Here is a 14,794-nt window from a genome sequence, read left to right as displayed (position 1 = left end):
TCAAGGAAGTCACAGGATGTGACTGTAAGAAAAATTAAAATGAGTAATCCCATATGGAGCTCTTACTCTTGTCCATGATGTTCTGCTCCAATGTCTGTGGGTCATGAGATACCGCCTGATCCAGGTACTGCAGAAGTTTGCTCATGCTGGAAACTGGGATTCCGAAGGACTGAACGAAGAGAAGTAGCTGCTGCGGCTCCAGGTCCTGCAGAGCTGAAATGCACAAACACCAAAGTCCTCAGACCTCCAAATTGCTTATACAGGGTCATCTTTATTACCTGGTATTTGTACTTTTGGCTGGACCAAGTGGCACATTAATGACAGGGACGCAGAGAGCCTAAAGCCAGAAGTCTGACAGCTGCCTACTATGTTTTCACTGCTCTGCAAATCGTTACCTTCTTATTGCATCTTTCAGTTAATTCACTCACTGACTAATTTGATCTTCCATTTAATTTGATCAAAACCTCAGGAACCCAATCATCCATATTAAAAAATAACTTCCACCCTATCTGTTAATGGCTCCAGGCAGGAATTATTGAATAATTCAATCACTGGCTATAGAGAGCTGTCATTTAATTAGTAAGAAAGGGACAAAGCTCTGAACACCAAGAAGACAGACAGCACTGACAAGCTGTGCAAGGATACAAGTAACTACAGATATAGCTCACAGCCTTCAGCCGCTGCTCTCCACATTGCAAGCATGCTACGTCCTATGGAAGCAGTGCTTTGTCTTTGACTGTGTAGCTTAATTCAATCTGAACTGTTGTAACAGAGATGGCATCCAATTCACAGTCCTTTATTTCCTTTAAATACACAGAAAGCACAGTAGTCATACAGACTCTCCCATGCTTTAAAAGTAATAGACACTGCTTATAAGAGCCACCGAGATTCAGCACTTCGATCAGAGTGGGAGGACCTGCCTTCAACACTGCAGTAAGGAGCTCTGTTATAGGCACTAACCTCCTCCTTCAGCCTCAGCTTTCACCGAGTTCTGCTCTTAACGCAGTGGGGATTAACCTGAGGGGCGTGGTAGTTCAGCAAGGTTGTAGTCATTCTCAAACCCATGGTACATGGGCTACAAATCATGGCTGAGGATGGAATAAACATCAGGACAACCCCTAACAGAACCAGAACCAACTCATATTCTGTGTATCTGTTTGACAGCCCTAAAGGACACAGTGAAGAATCTACTGCACGCTCAGACTGCAACTGTCACAAAATCCAGAGACAATGCCTTTTAAATCCCAGCTCTCTGTCCAGCTGCAGGATCTGCAGTGGCTGATGGCCGCGCCAAAGGCATCCAAGTAGGACAGCTGGGCACACAGAGGGCTTGAGCAGGGAAGACTCTCCCTTTCCTACGGGAGGGTCTGAAAGGCCAAACATCCCACAGGCTCACCTGCATCCACAAGACGTGGGACCTCGGAGCGGATCATGCGCAGCTTTAGCCAGTCAGGAAGCAGCAAAGCCTCCTCTGAGGTGTCAACCAGAAAAGCAGTAGGAAGAGGCTTTTTCTCCGGGAACCATATATCCAATAACGTGTAAAAATCACCATCCCCTGTTTAAAGGCAGACACAAAAATCTCTTATGTTCAGAAGCACTTAAAACATTCTACGCTTCTCTGTACAAGTCAATGCACCAGAATACCTTCTTGCTCAAAGGCTAGAAACAACTTGGGAATAAATACTACCAAATGGAAACATGATCTATATATCTGAGTGCCCAGTTCTCACCCTACAACAACCCTCTGCATCCTTCTTGTTCAGCAGGGAGGGACACACCATCATTTTAATATTTCCTGCTGTCTGCGCAAGGCAGCAAATAAGCCTGCAAATGCTTCACTCCGTGTAGCACTATTCTGACATTCCTACTGCTACAAGCAAACGTTGCGAAGGAGAAGCCTGTGAGCAGAAGAATTAACACCAGCCTAATTTATTATACAGACAGAGGAAAGGCTCTCTGTCCAGTCCACAACCCCTTGAACACATCTGAGCATACTTCACTCACCTTGAGGTGGCCCTAGTGTCAGGAGAATAACCATGGCATGAACCACGAGGATGTGCATAGTGGCTGTTTCACCACTAGTCCAACGAAGGAACACCTGATCCTGGGACTCCGACTGGAAAAAAAAAAGCAGAAGAAAACCACATGAACAATGGTGGGGAAAGAACAGAAAGTGAGATCTGTGAGAAGCAGGTGAAAGGACAACATGAGAACAGACAGGTTTGGTTTGGTCAGACTTTGACCTAGCCCCAGCATCTCAAACAATGGAAAAAGAAGATACAAAAGGAAAAGAAAATGCTTTCTATGTGTACACACACAGTTGGCTCTGACACTATGCCAACTCAAAATTATTTTCAGATCAGGGATCCTTGAACTAGACATGGTTTCTACATACTCAGTAACCCACAATGGGCATCTCTTGTATTAAACTCATCCTTCCTTCTTCTACCCGCTTAAGAAAGGCAGAGAGGCACTCACCCAGCTGTACACCTCCTCGCCTTCCTTACTCTGGCGCATGCGTTTGATGTAGCGAGAGAAGATGGAGAGGAGAGCTACAAGCACCGCATCCGACTCAGCGCAGTATGAGAGCTTGGAGAAGAGGTGAGACATGATGGTAGAGCGCTCCACTATGAGCCGGGCCACATCCTGCAAAGGAAAAATTTCCATGGGAGCTTTACTAAGCAACATACACGGGTCCTCCTGCCTTATTCCGCCACATCTTCCGCATCCTCAGCCCATTTAACACTGGAGATCAACATGTAAGAGTCAAGAGCGAAACTGTCAAATCGGGAAGAACTCAAGTGCTTTGCATGCATCTTGTGATACCTCACAGCGTCCCCAGTTGTAGTACAGCTGCATTCTGATGCATCCCGTTGCAAAGGGAACATTTGCCAGTATTTATGAAGTAAAAAGAGGCATTCCTCTGAAGAAACAGTATTATTTAGCAATCTCCACACACTTAAACAGATCTATGCAGACAGAAAGAACCTGTGAGCCTCTAGATCCATACAACTGAATCTCAAAGACTGTTACAAAGGATGTTGGTCAGTGAACTTAAAAGCAATGAAAAGAGCACCCAAGAGTGAGAACGATGAATAATCATCGCATATGAGCCAAACATCCAAAATCACCAAAGCCTTAAAAAAAAGAATCAGAAATCCAATTTTGGTTACAGAAGAATGCATATCCCACCACTAAGGTTCCTGGCCTCCCACCCTCACCCGATGTACGTGACTGCAGGTTTAGCACCTGCTTACTTGAGAAACACTACCAGATGGTGGCATTGCCTTCAAACCACTACGCAGTCCTGCATTCCCCATGCCATCTGAGATGGGCTGCTGGACTGGAAGTTGTTACTGATTTTCTGTTTGAATGATATGAAACCAAAGACACAGGTTGCCTTCCAACACATACCCAGAAACACGACCACGCAGTTATCAAATTCACATGCTCCTAAAAACCTCATCCGGCTGGTACAGCAAGTCACATGCCTACCACTGCCATGGGCAAGGAGTTCAACATGTCAGGTATCCCTCCTAACCTCTCTGCCCCTGCACCCCGCCTTCTCACCAGAGCAAGGTCGTTGTGCTGTCCCTGCTCCTCCACTGGGGCGTGCTGGGAGAGGTACACCAGGTAAGCACTGATGGTCTGCGGATCTGTCTCCATGTGGATGGCCTAGAAGGACAATTCCATTCATTAGGGATCAAGAGGTAATGAAAGCAAGCACCAGCAAAACATTCTTCTGTATGCACATAAACATGTCAATACCACCACCACATGCAGTTTGCTCAGATTTGTTTTAGCACGAATAAAACAAAGAATAATTTGCCCCACAGCTGGCTACTTATCCCTTCCAGCAAAGGCCTACCTGTTGCAAGGCAAGAGCTGTTGTTGCTCTAACACTATCAAACAGTGGCAGCCTCGGGAGGTCTCTCAGCAGCCACTGATACCCCTGCAGCAGTTCAGAATCCCCAGAGTCTTCTTCCATGGGGTGATCTTTCTCCTCTCCATCACGCAGTCCCCCTTCTGACAGCACCAAGGACAGGCCCTGCAGAAATCAAAGCCCATGCATATGAAGCCACAGTTGGACCACTCGTTTCATACCAGTGAATAGAACAGAATCAAGCTTCAAGTGTCACGGAGTGATGCAAATGCAGCGCACACAGCCTACAACAGGTCTCACAACATATAACTTGTTTGCTTGACAGCTACTGTGCTTAAAAGTTTCAGTCCTCTGTAAGCACAATCTTTTGAACTCTGCAATTCTGCCTGCCTTGACTATGCTCTAGAGCTCCAGGCATTTACTGATTTACATTCCCCACTGGCCACAGCTGCTGCCAATTACTCCTCATACTACATGATGTGCTGAGTCTACACCTGAACTTCACAGGAAACATAGCAGAATCCAGATCTATCTTAAGAAAAGTACTACTTGGCTGTTGAACAGAGAAGGCTTCTGAGCAGCAGGAAGCAGAAGTGCATTTGATGGGCCTTGGAGACTGAGATGAGTTACTAGAGAAAATTGACATGAAAATTTCACTGCACAGCAGTCACAAGAATATAGGAATCTGCCCTTAGCTTCTGATAAACCCTAGTCAAGATATTTATTTTACTCACCTTCATGGCCAGGACCCGTGAGGCCACCTGGGAGGAACTCAGGCGTCGTAGGAAATAGTCAAGCACCTCACAGGTTGTCTGTTCATCTGCTTTGGGACCCAACAGCAAGTCTTGCAACCGTCCAAGCAACTGCCTTTGTTTCTGTTGTCTCTGTGGAACAAGAAGTTGGCCTTTCCAGTGAAACCAAATCCAGGATGCACAGAAATTAGGTAACAGAACTGATCTCCAAGAGACCACTCACCTGGCGTTTCTTGGCACGCTGCTCTTTACTCTCACCCTCCTCCTCTTCTTCACCTGACGTTGACTCATCAGCAGCATCATGAAGCAGGAATTCACAAAGGCACTGCACGGGCAGGACGTCCAAGGAGCCCTCACTGGACTGAACCAGATCTGCCAGCCACGGCATTGACTGTGACGAGGCCTAAGAAACAGAAGAATGGCAATGCAGTATCAGCAGAACACAGACGCAGCACACTGATCATTTAACCCTTGACCAGTAAACCACCTTTCCCTGTCTCACTCAGCTCCCTTCTGTCCCTCGCTCTGCTCAAGTTTTAGAGATGAGGGATCAGATCCTAACTTAGCCAACCCATCAGGAGAGCCCACCTGTCTTTGAATGATGTTGAGAAGAAAGTCAGGATGACGGCTGCGACAAAGAAGGTGGCCCAAGCGAAGCGACTGGTTCAGGCTTTTCACCTGCTCCAGAACATGCGGCGGAGGTCTGCGTGGGGGCCCCCTGTCAACAAGAAGTGAAACTTCTTGTGAAACAAGAAGTTATTCACAGACAAGGCACACTTTCACTCCGGTATTGATGAGGACTAATCAGGTCAGCAGTGTGTGACAGCCACGTGCAGGTTACAACAGAAGGACAAGGACTAAATGCAACACACATCCCACATGCAACCAACTTTTGGGGCTCTTCTTGCCCACACCAACCACCCTATCAGCAGTAGAATTTCTTGACTAGCATTAACTGGGTTTTCCTGAGAGCACCAGACTGCAGAAGGCTACTTACTGAGGATCCAGACTTGTCAGCTGGGATAGCAAGAGGCTGCTACTCTCTGTAATAGTTTGTTTTGTGGATGCAGCAGCCAGATGACCCTCAAATGCAAGAATCTCCTGTTTTTCTCTCTGGGAGATTTGAAGCTCGCGGTTAATCATCTCTGTGCGCGTCTCCTCATCCGTCAAGGTACATTGAGGATAGGAATAATTGCTGAGAAAACAAGTCCAAAACAGTTATCTTGTCCTATTCAGAATTTATGAAAGTCATAATGCCTCTATGGCCTCATTTCCATTAGGGAACACAGAAAATGCAAGGCAGCTTCCCAACAGAGCCAGGAAGACTGAGACCTTCTCAGTAAATCTCATAACAATCATGCTCTGAGTTTTATTCCCATGTTAATAATATTTCTGTTGGGGGAAGGATTCTTTCCCACTCAAACCATAGTGTTGCTGCCAGCCTGCTTATTTTACATGTCCCACTAGAAAGGAAGGAGCCAACCGGCACAAACCTCATTCAGAAATACAAGCTCGGTGCCCTTATTTGATTTATGGGGGGATTTAGACAATACTAACTTGGTCATGACCATTTCCATGAGCATCTTTAGAGAGGGGTACTCCTCCCACGCAGCCAGACCTGCAGCACAGAAGAGAAGGGTAGTAAGGAATACTGGAAACAAGTCAGGGTGTTATTGAGATCCTATCGCAATCCACGACAGGAAGACACACACTCACTTTGGAACATCTTGCCACACTCAGGGCATGGAAACTGTAATCCCAGCCACATGCTGGTCCAAACCACCCCACTGTGCATTTTTGCACACACAAGGAATATGCATTACAGCACAGTGAGCTAACAGCAGTTATCTTGCCATCCCAGCATATGACTTCAACACAGGCAACTACACTTCAGCCAGCACCTTCGCCAATTTTTGCAGCAGAACCAGAATCCTGAGAAACGTCCACACTCACCGATGTTCTCAGGATTGAACGCAGCCACTACAAGCAGGAGAGGCCAGGCTTTCCAGTACAGGGTAGAAATAGCTAGGTTTGGAGGCTGGTACCTGCAAGAGACATCAACAGATACACGTGGTTGGATTTGGTTACTGGAGGGCATCCCAAGCCGCCTCTTCTTAATCATGCACTGAATCAGCCACACCAGCTCAGTGGTTTTCAGGAAGGAAAAAAAGAAAAAGTCTCTCACGGGTGGGACAACAGAGTTCAGTTGAAAATTTCTAAAGCAGAAAGGTCAGAGTTCTTGCAGAGGAAATTCCATTCCATGACTCAGAACTTTCTTGCCCTGGAGAAATTTCCACCAGAACATGACTTTGAAAAGGTTTCCTGGTGATTTTGTTATTAAAAATTCTAATGGGAAAAAGCATCCTGAAGTCTGTGAGCTAGTGCTGTTAGTCACAAGGTGAAAGTGAGTTAGGTCACAACAAGGTGAAAGTGAGCTACGTCACACAGCGATTATCTACTTGACAAGCCTTACCCTGGGGGCAGCTGGATATTCTCTGGATGGTGATAAGTGCACAAATTTAAGACAGCATCGATCAGCTGGATTCTCTCTACCCTCAGGACTTCAACATCTGGAATAGGAGAAAAGACTAAACAAGTTATTGACTGGCCCACCTGGCAGAAAGTCCTTCAAGAAAAGTAACACTAACAGAAATTCAACTTGAAGCGACTATGCTGTTGTGGTCTTCCTCTCACGATATTCCAGAATTAGAAACAACAACAACAAACCACCACTACACAACTCATAAAAAGCAGCAATATTAAAAAAAAAAAAGACTCAATATCCTTATGACTCGTGTTTTCAGCTGAAATTTGATTTAAATTCTTCATAAGGACTTTTTTTTTTCCCCCACAATGAATCCAACCTGCTATCCACATCTTTTTCAAAACTCAAGTGCATTCCGTCAGGTAAGCAGTGAGTCTGCTCAGAACTTCTGGGGCTCAGAAGATAAAAATCCATTTCAACTTTGTTGCAAGTTTTCTAACTCACTGTATCTTAACTCGGAGTCTGCAAAGGCTCTCTGGAACAGGGTAGGAGCTGTCTCAGCCCTGGGTGGCGACAAGTGGACACACTGGAGTTACCATTGGAGCTTTATGCAGTCTTACCATCGGCTTGCACAGCTGCAGCCCGCTTCACCAAGTGGTCAGCAAGCTCCATGGCATCCGCAGGGCCAAGAGGGAGGTCCCGTGACAAACCGATCACGAGGATCCGCATCAGCGTGTCTTCAAGGATGGGCACCTCAGAGCAGAGGCGAAGGAAGAAGCTGCATGAGAAAACAGACATCAATCATGCTTCCCTTGACAGCAGCACGAACACTGCCAAAACCCTCCACAGACCCTACAGCTCATCTGAGCAGAAAATAACCCACAGCTTAGTTTACAAACTTTTCCCTGGTCTGCAGCTCCGAGTGCAGCTGCTGGAAACAAATTGTTTGCATTGCTTTGTACCTCTGCACTTCAGCCTGCTTGAGTCAGAGTTCCCTAGCGTTACAGCAGTACAAACCATACAGCGCAGGCCTGCCCTTCTTGCAGTTACAGCATTAAAATATAGAGCAGCTTGCCACACGGAATGAGAATCAAGAATAGGAACTGAGAGAGACTGAAAGAACATTCACCAATTTTAAGGCACTGTAGCAGAGGATGAAAAAATCAGGCACAGTTCCAAGCTTTTCCAACAAAGAGCTACATAAAGAGCACCAGAAAACACTAATTCCTTTGCCTCCAGCTACAGCTCTGGTCCATGTTCCCAGCCATGGGTGGAGCACGCACTCACTTGCGGTCACTCTCGGGGGGCCAGTTGTCCCATTTGTAGTACGTCTCTGGCTGTTCTGTGAAGAGCACCTTGTGGAGGCTGTCAAGATGAAGAGAACAGTAAACGTTACCTGTGTAAAGCTCAGGAACACATTCAGCAGTCCACTCTGCCCAAACTCCTAACGCTACCCATTCTACACATGCAAGAGCCTCCTTAGATAAACTAACCTAATAAAACTGACAGTGCTACTCATAGCCAAGAGGACTATGTGGTACAGACATTGGACTTTTATACTTTCCAGTGAACACACCTCATATGCTGTTAGTTCTGGCTTGACCTGCCTCAGTAATGCCTGAACCACACCCTAAGATACAACCTCATCTCCAGAGGCAGGCAGAGAAGACAATATTATCTATGGGGCCCTCAACTATACAGACTGAAAAAGGATGTCAGGCAGGACAACAAGGGGTCCACAGGAATCATTCCTGACCAGGTAACTGGAAACTCCCTATTGAGCCAAAAGGGTGAACCCAAATAATACAAATCAGAAGTTTTCCATTATCGTGTATTTCCAGTGAGAGGATGCATTTGCAGGCATTCTTGAGGGGGAGACAGTCCCAACCTGAACCCTTCTAAAACATTATTTCTGCTCCCTGTCTGTTAAGGGGAAGAGAGATCTAACCAAACCCTGGCACATGCATGGGTCTTCCTAACGTGTTGTAAACCACTGGAAAACAGACTGGATAAATCAGCAGATGCCCAAGCATCTTACCAGTGCACGTAGTCCTTCGGAGCCAGCTTGCTGATAGATGGAACGACTGTATGAAGCCACCAGACAGCATCGCGTTGGATAGCGGCGATTTGGTTCTGGAAAGAGCGCAGAACTTCCAGGTCTGAAAGACAGTCAGGTTACAAACCACTCACGTATCAGAGCCTCATACAGAGCAAAGCAGGAGAAAGCAGTCATTTCAAGACCAGACGGTAACCAGGACTCTGAGCATAAAGAGTCAGTAAACTGGGGAGAGAAATCAGACAGCCTTTAGCAAGCCAGCACTGACAGAACATACAGATGTGTCAAAGTGAAGCACAACAAAACCCTGAGACGTAGCACAAATGAATTAGGGTTGTGAGAAGACATCTGGGCAGTCACTTCAATGCCCCCCAAAGCTCTGCCCTCTCAGCAATAAGTCCTTGGTAATCCTTACAGCTGCTCCTTCAAACATGACCCCGTCTTGAGTCCCCTCTCCCCAGTCTCTCATCCATGTTTTCCACAGATAAAAAAAGTGCCTGTATCCTCACCCAGCCACACAGATGCCACATCTCCCAACTCTGTTAGACTCAGGATAATAGCAAGCCACCCCATACCTTTACTTCGAATGGAGACTTACAGCCCCCTTTCTAATCCTAGCTGCAATGCTCCCTCAGTTCCAACACTGCCAGGAGATATTTAACAAGCTACCCATCTTCAAATGGAATCTAGGCTGTCTGCTTACTTTTTTTCTCTCCTTTGTCCCAGGCAATTCCAGCCTCCTTCACCTGGGCTGTGATACCAAGCATCATGGAGACAGCTAGCAGATCAGTTATGTGGATGACAAACCGCTCCTAAAAAACAGGAGTGAGTCAAATCAAAGCTGCCTTCTGGAAAAGTGTTTTGTCATCAAAACGGGATGTAGAAGAGCTGCGGTGAATTGTAAGACACAAATACCGAGTTACTCAGATAACAAGAGGTGTGGGGAGGGATAAGATCTGCCAGAAAAAGAGATATAGAAGAGTCTGGTACACCACTGGTACCATCCAGCAGGCACATGGGTCAAACAAAGTGGTACCTTGAATTCCATTTCTGCGTACTGGGCCTCCTTTCGTTCCTGCATAAGGCCCAGGCAGAAGGCCTGGAAGTTGATTTCATGTTTTGTCTGTTTAATGATCTCTCGCAGCAGTGCCCGTGAAGCCCGCAGGTAATCATCCTTAGTAGTCAACAGGTCCTGGAACACCATTGCTAGGTACTGAGACCACACAGAAAAAGAAAGCTTTCAGTGCACTGTACAATATCTGCGACCACAGAATGAAACGACACACGGAAACAATGCTGGTAATATGCTCGTCCTTCAGACCCCAGGGAACTATAACACGTTTCTCATGAAGTTTTGTTACCACAGGGCTGGTCACACTGAATGTGGGAGTTAGAAAATGCCCATCACGTTTATTCCTAACAAGTGCAACAATGTAATTCCAAACCAATATGACGCAGATCCCACAGCTGTCTAAGGGAAGATTTTATTTGAGCCTCGGTTCAGCTAAAACTCTCAAGCAGGGGTCTGGCCCCACCAGCAGTCACACCAGACACTACACCTACCTTTGGAGCTTGCTCTGAGCTGTGCTGAAGAACAGTGTACAGGATCTGCATGTTGTTGGGATTTCTTGCATTTGAAAGCTCATTGAAAATCACAAACTTAATTGTCGTGCCCAGGTTATCCCTGTGTGCATTCAGCAGCTCTCTGCAAGGGAAGACCAGAGGTATCAGAGCCAAGATTTCATTTCAGCTAGGTCCATTGTTCTGATTTTTCTCTAAAGTATTTAACACAAAAAGTGAAGATGGTGGGGCAGCACCTACATTCGGCAATGCCAAAGGATTACTGAAAGACTTCCAGACCAATGAAATTCATTTGAACGTGACACAGAACACCCCACGGCCACACCTGGTATTTAAAAACACTTCTTAGAGACAGAACCCCGAGTACATCTTCCAGAGTGCTCTCTTCCCATGACAGACCCAGTCGCTCACTCACCTGACACACAGCATGTAGTGGTTCAGAAGGACTTTTGGCTTGAGACGAATTTTGATCAGGTTAGAGATCACTTCCATGTCCTCTGAGCTGTGGGTGTTGCAGTTCATGCAGACTGACATCAGCAAGTCCTGAGCTGGCTTGGTCAGCTGCAGAGGAAGAACAGAACTACTGCAGCCACCTGCCATCACAGACCAGAGATGGAACTGGACCTCCAGACCAGGCCCAGAAAAGGCACGGTTCATTCTCTATCCTTACCTTGGGATTCTGCAACCACATCTCCAGCCGCTGCACAGCCATCTGTCGCACCTCTTTGTAGCCACAGGTTGCTGTCAGCAGACGGAGGAGGTTCCTGGAGACGTTATCCATGGGCTGGCGCCGGTTGAGCTGGTCCCGCAGCATGTCCAGGACGTACTCCTCCACACTCTCTGCAAGGTCATCGTACCTGGGCCACACAAACTGCATTTTATTCACTTCTGCACAAACTAACCTGGTCACGCTGTGTCCACAGCATTCTTTCTTATTTGTGATAAAGGTTACAAAAAAAACAACCAAATAATCGCTCTCTATTCATTTCTCCTGATGTTCAACATTCTCTAGCAGGTCCCACGGGACAGCTATTGCAAAGCTATTGCTGCAGCACTGCGAGGGGGGTGAGCACAGACAGACCTGCCATATGGCTACACCAGGAGAAGAACGCACTTTACCTGGGCATGAGCTGGCCCTCCTGCTCCGGGCTCATTTTCTCCTCTGCAATCAGCAGCTCGCTCTGACTGTCTTCCTCCTCTGTCATGGAAGGGTGGGGGCTACTCCCTACAAGAGACCAGCGTGCTTTGTGAGACAACTTCTCTTTCCAGAGATCACTCACTCACACCCTTACGCATTCAGCTTCTTTCAAGGACCCACGTCAGCAACACCGAAGGAGGCCACAACTGGTCACCTTCTCACATCAAAACGCACTCAGGCACTTTATTCAAGTCATTTTAACTGCTTGCCCTCAAACATCTACTAGAAATGAAGTGACACTAAAGAAGGGAAAAGCAATGCTGGAAACTCAAAGCCTAGTCTCCAAGACTTGGCTCCTGTTTCCTAAACACATTCTTACCGGCGCTAAGATCCCCACTGCTACGGCCAACTTCTCCATGCAAGAGCATGCTCTTAGGAGGCATCTTGGTGTTAAAAGCTGTCTGGATGTTATCCACAAAGGTCTTGCAGTGAGGGCTGTCCACCCAGATGCGCTCCCCAAGGGAGTCCTCAATGTAAACCTAAAGGAAAAAAAAGCCACAGAGAACACAAACTGTGCTCAAGCCTTTCTGTACTAGTTTAATCGCAGGAATATTTGAGTTTCCCAAGTTATCATTTATTTTCAACATGCAGCTGTGAAGCAGGAAACTACCATAACCATGCATAGATGAAAAAACTATCACCAGATGACTGCAGGCATGTCACATGAGAGCAGAGCAACAAACCACCGCATCCTAAGCTCTACGGGCACTATCCCGTTCCATCAGGGAATCAGATTAAGCTCTAACAAAGATCTAACCGTAACTCCTACCTCCAAGATACAGAATCTTGCCCTTCAAAAACCTTTATCCTTGCAGATAAACTAGAGAGCACAAAGTCTCTGAGACACTTATGTTATCAAACGCCGTCAACGGCATCCCAGAAGAGAGCAGAGAAAGGCAAACAAGACCACAGCACTTCAACAGCCTGTGGAGGTTTTCCTTGGTAAAAACAAGGACTGGGTTTTTCTTCCCTTGTCCATACAGCATCAGCCCAGTCCCCATTTACTGCTTCCTCCATGCTGAGGGATAGATCATGGGACACCCCCTTGCTGCGCAGCGATAATAAATCCTCTTGCCCCCAACACAAGCCACTTCCCAACCCTGGCTGGTTTTACCCGTGTGCCCACCACTGCCTCAGCCCTGCAGGAGCACCCTGGGTTCAACAACCTTGACGAAGATCTCTGGCCAGTTCTCGTCCTCTTCGTAAGCTGCCATGAGAAGGTTGCAGGCCAGGACAGACACAAGGCTATTCCCTTTGGCTTTGAAATTGATGGAGGCATCTCTTCGGAGCAGGCTGCATAGTGCCTGGAAGATTATAAAAAAAAATACAATAAAATTAAGCCAACTACCAAGAAAGAAATACAAGTCTCAGTAATTCCCACAGAGCTGTGGTATTTACAAATACATGCTGATTACGTTCTGGCTGGAGGGCAGCTGCAACTATGCTCACAACTGGCAGGAATTTCAGAAACGTACTTCAGAAACACACAGAAAGGTTCCTCAGAGAGCCCAGGAGTCCCCACACGGCACAGCCCTCACCTCAATAACCCCTTCGGTGGCAAAGATGTTCGGTTTGATTTTTGCCAGGTACATGAGGCTGAGATACAGAGTGGTGTCGGGCTTGGCTCTGTTCATTTTCAGCTGCTTCACCGCTCCGCACAGCACCCCCTCGATGCGGTCATCATTACCTTCTGCCTCTGCTGCCTCGATTTCCTCCAGCAGCACCGTGGGGCCAACTGCAACAACCAACACAGGCGTGAGTTTGTTACCACTGGGCAAAATATCCTGCCCCAGGATGCCGCCAGCACCAGCCACGTGGAAAGCAAAGAAAGGATCTGCTTACCTTGGTCCCCTGCAATGGCTTTTCCCCTATCCACACCCTATTAAAAATCCCTTTTTGCGCCTGACAACACCCCCTCGATTACTTTTCGGTTGGTCCATGCTAAAATGCTCCTCTGCAAACATATCTAACGCCAGACAATGGGATGACACTTCAAGAAACAAGCAGTGGGATCCACAGTCTGCAGGAGACAGATGTGAGTAAAACACCACAACGCGGCCAATGATCTTCTCAGTGAGTTTTCCACGTAGTGCCATCAAACAGGGTGAGCACAACCCCACTTAGCGAGGGAGGAAGAGGAGACAAAACCATGACATTCGCCACACAACCGGAGGAGGAAACCCTCGAGGACAGTGCACGAACGGCACTGCGGGGGCTTGCAGAAAGGCTGTCGGGCAGCCGGGCTTACAGCCCTGCCCCGACCGCCGCGGGAGGGGAACGCGGGCCTTACCTTCGATGGGGATGACGGAGGGCTCCTTGATGGAGGGCGAGATGGCCCGCTTCTCCGCCACCGCCGCCTCCGCCAGGCGGCCCAGGGCGCTGAGGGGCGGCGTGGAGGCGAGCTTGGGGCGCTTGGCCAGCCCGCCCAGCCCGGGGGGCCCCGCCAGCGCCGCGGCCGCGTCCCGCTTGCGCTCGGAGGGCAGCCCGGCGGGGGCCGGCTTCAGCAGCGAGCCGGCGGCCTTGCCCTCGCCGCCCTGCCCCTTGGAGCCCAGCGCGATGAAGTCCCCGGGCGGCGGGTGCGCTGCAACGGGAGGCACGGCCGTCAGGTGAGGGCAGCGCCCGCAGCACCGCCGCAACACCCCCCCCACCCCCCCCAACACCACCGCCGCCATCCCGCGGCCCCCAGCGCTCACCGGAGGGCTTGGGCACGGCTCCCGGCCGCCGCACGGCCGCCGCCTTCGGCCGGTTCATGGCGCCGCCGCCGCCGCCGCCTCCCCCTCAGCACGGCCGCCGCTGCCTGACGCGGGCCCCGGGAGGAAGCGGGGGGAGCGCGGCGGAA

At 48.3% G+C, this 14,794-nt stretch overlaps 1 protein-coding gene across 2 annotated transcripts in view; it reads right to left on the bottom strand.

The window, feature by feature from the left end:
• INTS1 (integrator complex subunit 1) overlaps positions 1 to 14,794 on the bottom strand; it is a 27,929-nt gene extending 13,135 nt beyond the window's left edge. For both annotated transcript variants that reach the window (XM_083800115.1, XM_083800116.1), the window contains exons 1-27: positions 14,649 to 14,794; positions 14,246 to 14,536; positions 13,494 to 13,690; positions 13,122 to 13,259; positions 12,275 to 12,434; positions 11,877 to 11,982; positions 11,428 to 11,614; positions 11,173 to 11,318; positions 10,740 to 10,881; positions 10,213 to 10,389; positions 9,880 to 9,988; positions 9,159 to 9,279; positions 8,408 to 8,485; positions 7,741 to 7,898; positions 7,109 to 7,205; positions 6,589 to 6,680; positions 6,193 to 6,253; positions 5,633 to 5,830; positions 5,224 to 5,353; positions 4,859 to 5,038; positions 4,618 to 4,767; positions 3,869 to 4,048; positions 3,571 to 3,675; positions 2,479 to 2,646; positions 2,005 to 2,116; positions 1,397 to 1,555; positions 67 to 213 (exon numbers count right to left, since the gene is read on the bottom strand). In XM_083800115.1, coding sequence (XP_083656241.1) covers positions 67 to 213; positions 1,397 to 1,555; positions 2,005 to 2,116; positions 2,479 to 2,646; positions 3,571 to 3,675; positions 3,869 to 4,048; positions 4,618 to 4,767; positions 4,859 to 5,038; positions 5,224 to 5,353; positions 5,633 to 5,830; positions 6,193 to 6,253; positions 6,589 to 6,680; positions 7,109 to 7,205; positions 7,741 to 7,898; positions 8,408 to 8,485; positions 9,159 to 9,279; positions 9,880 to 9,988; positions 10,213 to 10,389; positions 10,740 to 10,881; positions 11,173 to 11,318; positions 11,428 to 11,614; positions 11,877 to 11,982; positions 12,275 to 12,434; positions 13,122 to 13,259; positions 13,494 to 13,690; positions 14,246 to 14,536; positions 14,649 to 14,706 — 3,847 coding nt within the window. In that variant the 5' untranslated portion in view covers positions 14,707 to 14,794. The remainder of the gene's footprint in view (positions 1 to 66; positions 214 to 1,396; positions 1,556 to 2,004; positions 2,117 to 2,478; positions 2,647 to 3,570; positions 3,676 to 3,868; positions 4,049 to 4,617; positions 4,768 to 4,858; positions 5,039 to 5,223; positions 5,354 to 5,632; positions 5,831 to 6,192; positions 6,254 to 6,588; positions 6,681 to 7,108; positions 7,206 to 7,740; positions 7,899 to 8,407; positions 8,486 to 9,158; positions 9,280 to 9,879; positions 9,989 to 10,212; positions 10,390 to 10,739; positions 10,882 to 11,172; positions 11,319 to 11,427; positions 11,615 to 11,876; positions 11,983 to 12,274; positions 12,435 to 13,121; positions 13,260 to 13,493; positions 13,691 to 14,245; positions 14,537 to 14,648) is intronic.

The sequence above is a fragment of the Anser anser genome (assembly GCF_964211835.1).
Source record: "Anser anser genome assembly, chromosome: 15".
Taxonomy (NCBI): Eukaryota; Metazoa; Chordata; class Aves; order Anseriformes; family Anatidae; genus Anser; species Anser anser.
The sequence above is the reverse complement of the archived record's forward strand: the minus strand, read 5'-3'. Positions and strand labels throughout refer to the sequence as shown.